We start from the raw sequence: 5,627 nt of genomic DNA on the forward strand, positions 1-5,627 counted from the left end.
ATTGATGAGTTTAAACACAGATATAAAGGTATGTGTCAATCAAGATATGGGCAAGAACAGGCTTAATGATTAATCAGATGGGAATGTGGATGTAGAATATGTATCCATGTAGTAATACTGCTTGCAAACCAATGATGACAAGATGATGTTGGGGGGTAGGACTGGATAAGTCTAACTTCTTCCTACTCCGTTCAAGCATGTACTAGGTATAAGCAAATTGAAAATATTTTTGTGGATATGTCTGGAATTATGTGTGATTACATACTGACTGTTGTTACATGTTTGAAAGAATAAATAAATCAAATCAAATCAAATGTGAGATGCAACAGAAACAAAAGCTCACCATGTCAGGCTCACATACAAAAAAAAAATTGGATCAGTTTTTAATTTTTTCCTCCCTCTCCAGACTAGATTTTCTGTCATGCAGTAACATGATTGTTCAATACTTCATTCCTTATCTGACTACATGCATGGTAGAGTTTACTGTCAGTATCTACAGTACACACTGCACAGTACACACTGTCAAGATAACAGATTGCATATTATTATATTATTTCAGTGAGTATGTTTCAGTGTTTTTCCCTGCAGCCAGTCTTTATTAACTTTTATGTGTTTTCTTTCAGCAGAATTGATTTGTATACGAAACAACAACCATGTTGTTATAGATACTCATTAACTTCCTCCTCATGCCTTTTCTCTAAATATGTTGTTCTGTGTATACTGCATCTACCTGTCAAGTCTCACCTTGTCTTCCTTTCTCTTTTTGTCTGCCCTGCTGCTCTCCAACCTGACCCTCTCTGTGAGAGGAATGTTATATATGGAGGAGCATGTCTCAGCTGGTTGGTGTTGCTTGTATTGAAATGTGTGTTTGAGTTAAATTGATATGCATCCATTGTCACAGCAGTGCTGGACCGTGGAGGTTTATCAAGTTTATTAAATTATGAAGTTCATTCAATTCTCAGTTTGATTCAGGAATAGGTGTATTTTTATTATTCGCTTGCCTGATTTCTCTCTACCAATGCTGTGTGGTCTAGTAGTTTTTATTCAACACACTAGGGAGGAAAAGGTCAGTTTGCTCACTGAAACTTTCAGTGGCATTTGGTTTGGGGTCCTTTCATATGAAAAGCTTGGCATACTGTAAAAACATTTTTGACAGTGACAAACCAGGGAAAACTGTCTGACTCCAAGTAAAAGAAGTCACAGTGAGCTAAATGGTGACATCTCCAGATTTATTTTTCCAAATGTCATTTTGTAATACCTTGATTGCTGCAAATACAATGTACCATTGCTGAACTCCTTTATTTTTTTTTTGGTGAATTACAGCCAAATAGCTTTTTAATTCAGCAAATCTGCATAGTTAGCTAGCACTCTGGGAACAACACGTTCTGCTTGTAGATGGGAGATATTATAGCAAATCAGATTAGAAATATTACACATTTAACTCTTATTAGCCTGCATTTCCTCCTTGACCAGATGTCTTCTGTCTGAGAACTTGAGGGTCAAACACGCCTCAACAGGCAGAATCATCGTTAGGGTTAACATACAAATAGCAGGTCTTTAGTCCTGACCAAAAGCATTCCCTTCAAAACACAAAATTCAGTGTGTGCTGGCTAACTGGACAAGTTCCACAGTCCATCGACAGCTTTGCAAGAACCATAAGACCTTTGTTGTTGATTAAGGCTCATAGACAGCTTACATAAAAATATGACCCGAGAGAGATTTAGAGGAGATACGTTTGAAGCATTACCTCATGTGTTGTCGAGGAATGTGCTTCTAAGGTGAAAAATCCTTTGCCTTGAGATATATCACGCAGCGATCAGTGAAAAGGAGGAATGGGGAGGGGGAAAGGTGTGCCACAGACCCTGAGCCTTTTAATCAACATCCATTAGTCTAAGGCTAATGTGCATGCAGCTTTTTAATCTGTTTTCAACAACAAACCCTTTAAGTGCATAATTAGCCCCCTTTTTTTGCTTTTACACATGGTTGCATTTATCAGGAAAATAATGATTACAGTCCATGAACACAGAACCCACTACTACCCAACTCCAGTCTCTAACCCTAACCTACACCTAATCCTAAAACCAAGTCTTTACCTTCAAACAGCCCTGTGAAGCTGTGCCAGTAAGAGAGGACCAGCTAAAATCTCTTCACAGTGATTTTATCAAACTAATATTTGTCCGCACAAGCATATAACGATATCTACACACACACACGCATACACACACACACACAGACACACTCTTGCACAGATTGCCCAAACACCTGTTTGTGGAACTCCCTGTCTTCTTTCTGAGGTAATGTAGGAGGGCAAAGCATTCCTCAGCCCTTTCTTCTTCTCTCCTCCCCTCACAGCATTTCAAAACTTTTCAGACATAAACTCAGAGTTGCATCAGCTGGAGATTCATGTTTGCTCCTGGATCTTCACACTTCTGTATCGGATGTGCTCTTCGATCGCACGGCTTCTGTACAAAAATATCTGGTATGTTGAAATATGAGTTTTGTTTTGTTTAAAACTTCATAGAATATTTGATAAGAAACGAGTCAAAGTTTCAAATGCCTCTTTATGTGAATTGTTGGTTTTTATTGGCATTAAGTTAAAAGATGTTTTTAAGTTAATGTACGGTAATATTTTTTCACAGACCAGCTGACACATGTCCTGGTAACAAATGACTCTTTGTTTGTACGTGTGTACCATGAAACCTTGACAAATATATATGCTTTGTGTTTTATATTAATAGAATTATCAGGATGTTAACTGCATGTGTAAAAGAAAGGACCGCACGTCAGGCGGGGAAAGGGTGTGTTGACTACGGCCAGAAATATCCAGCAGGAAAAAACAATGTGTTCAAGCAAAATGCATTTATCAGAAATAAGCTCTGAGAGCTACAGAGTGATTTGTGATTCTTTTGGTTTCACAGTTTTAAAATAATGGAATTTTTTTTTTTACTGCGTAAAGTAATGTCATTATGTTTGCAAATACATTTTTCTTTACAATTTATACTCTAGTCATATCGGTACATTTAATGTTTAACAGATTTTTTTTTTTTTCATTTTCTGCCAGTAGAGGTTAAATATTGTTAAACTGGAGAACAGGGCCTCATCTCACTAAGTTAATTGACCATAATCCAGATTTGAATTCAGACATACACTGTACATCCATTTACAGAAACACATGACAAATGGCAAATTTGTCCCAAATGTAAGTTGTTTTTTCTTCTTCTTGTCTTCTCTCTCCAGCCCAGTGTCAAAGGATTTTTCTGGGGCATTCAAGTGTGGTTCACAGAGTAATATATCATCCACTCATACCTTCAATTTACCAGCTTCACCTGAACTGTCAGTTCCTCATTCTCTGCTTGAATGAGCCAACATTTTGCTGACCAGAAAAGAACATACACATGAGGTCTGGCTCCCTATTTTGCATGGAGGTCCAATAGCTGAAGCCTTTACCCCCAGGCATTGGGTGTCCCTCTGGGTGACCTGTAAGGTCAAGTTCTCCTCTTGACTCAAAGCTCCAACAGACAGATACGGGCCATGTCTGAACCTGTTCCTCTTCTAAATTGTGTTCTGGATCCTTTGGGCAGTCATGCTCAAAAATGGAAGGCGTTAAAACTGGATGAGATGGACACACATTGTGGAGTCACTTCACCTCAGCAACAAGAGGAGAGCCCCACAGAGACATGCTGTCCTGATGAGTTGCTTTCTGCCTTTTCACCAGCCCTGTGTGATAGAAGTTGTAACCATCTGCCACCACCTGTGAATGCAGCAGAGGAGCATTCACTGGATCTGCTCAAAGTAATAAAGCACAAGCCAAGCGCCATTGTGTTCTGTGATTATGACTGTAGCGCCGATGACCAGGTGACCTTTGTCAGCGGGAGCTCCGATGGTGGAGAATCCTCCTTATCCACCACCGAAGAGGGGGAGGAGGATGATTTTCCTGAGACATTACAATATAAGGAATTCCTGGTCAGTCGTCACCGTAGAAACTTGAGCAGGAACAGGAAGTGCTTAAAGAGGAGGCAGGATGCCCAGCCTAATATGACTGTATCTGGCTGGCAAAAGCCCGTCAACAGTGCCAAACCTGAGTTCCCAGGTAGCCAAGAGGAAGAGGATACAATGCAGAACAATGGAAAACAGGTAAGAAAAACAAGACAGTAGTAGAGTAATAAAGATAGAGAAGTCTTAATCACTGTGTAGAACTGCCAGAGAAAGCAATTCAGTAGCTGCATGCCCTTTCACAGACATTTCTCTTATTGTAGTAGAAAAAACACAAATTATGGCACTGTTATATTCAGGTTTTTCAGTGAGTCAGCATGCACAGTATTGTTAACTGTTATTTACATCTGTGCTTTTCTAATATGTGATTCAGACGGTCTTGAGTGAAAAAAGCCAATTTTGCGAGTCCTACCTGTACCACTAGAGGGCAGCTGCGTGTTATTGTTTCAGATTGTTTATTATGAGCTTCTTGTGGAGGATCCAGTGTGTCTTCTGAAAAAATTTAATGTGAATCTTGTGAATTTATAAGTGCTTCAATACACATAGGAATGACATTGCATTCATGTTCTACTGTATGCATTGAATACTGTATGGGTTGTGTGAATCCAGTTCAGAAGCAGGATAGTTGAGGGTTTCCATACTGGATCACAGCTTTGACAGCTTTTAAAGCAGTTTGTGCCTAACCATCTTTGCTGCAGATATTCTCCTCCTGCTCTCTCTTTGTTTTGTTTGCTATATGTCTCTACTGTTGATTATCAATAAATGTGAAAAGTAAAAAGAAGACAATCTGGACCAAACACCGGTGTCAAATGAAGCTGCAAGGGCTGTAATCTAGTCATCCTCTTCTTTTCTGCTGACAAACATGGAGAGTATTAATGTTTCACCATTGTTTGAATTTTTTGGTATATTTTTGAAGGAAACAACAAAACTGTTTATATGATTAAGAAAAAGAAATGGAAAACATTGACAGGATATATAATACCCTCAATCATAAATTCCCCTCATTTTTAACCTCTGGCTTGAGCTGGCATCTCCACCTCCCATCATGCACTTCACCAGCAGGTGTGCTTTAGTGTGAGCGCGCCCTTGACCATGTTCTCACACCTGTCAGAGCAGCACTCTCAGGGACACAGCACAGTGTTTTCCCCTGTTGGCCTGAAATGAAAGAACATTTGTGCTGTTGTTCTCAGAGTTTGATTATGTAGCTGTTAAAGTCACATATTGATGGGCTTAGGCCAGTACTCTTTTGAATGCCTCTTAAGTCAAAGAGTCTCTATTGTGGTTCCACATTCTTGGAATATCTTGGCTCAGGATGTTTCGTCACACTCTTCATGCTGAACAACAGCTTTGAGGTTAGAGTAAAAAAACAAGTTATTAAATTGCATCTTAAGTGAAATTTGCCTTACAAACTTGGCTGTTTTTTATATGAGGGCCCGGTTCTGTAAGCGTTTTGATTCTTAATTCAGCCTTGGTCTCAGGGAACATGGGCCCAATGCTGTTTTAACCATTTGATTTTGAAAATATTATAAAAAAAAATAAAGTTTTTTAGTAAAGGCAGGACTTGTACACCTTAAAGACATGCTCTCTTGTCCCCATGTGACATAAGGCACACTCGTCCATATGAAATACTAATT

General features: G+C 39.1%; 1 protein-coding gene across 4 annotated transcripts in view; it reads left to right on the forward strand.

Moving 5' to 3' along the window:
- Positions 1-5,627, forward strand: part of stard13a (StAR related lipid transfer domain containing 13a) — a 43,481-nt gene that overhangs the window by 2,901 nt on the left and 34,953 nt on the right. For 3 of the 4 annotated variants that reach the window (XM_020620422.1, XM_020620421.1, XM_020620423.1), the window contains exons 2-3: positions 2,353-2,479; positions 3,238-4,134. In XM_020620422.1, coding sequence (XP_020476078.1) covers positions 3,532-4,134 — 603 coding nt within the window. In that variant the 5' untranslated portion in view covers positions 2,353-2,479; positions 3,238-3,531. The remainder of the gene's footprint in view (positions 1-2,352; positions 2,480-3,237; positions 4,135-5,627) is intronic. The other variant, XM_020620424.1, reaches the window with a different exon arrangement.

This window comes from Monopterus albus, unplaced genomic scaffold, assembly GCF_001952655.1.
Source record: "Monopterus albus unplaced genomic scaffold, M_albus_1.0 scaffold237.1, whole genome shotgun sequence".
Lineage (NCBI taxonomy): Eukaryota > Metazoa > Chordata > Actinopteri > Synbranchiformes > Synbranchidae > Monopterus > Monopterus albus.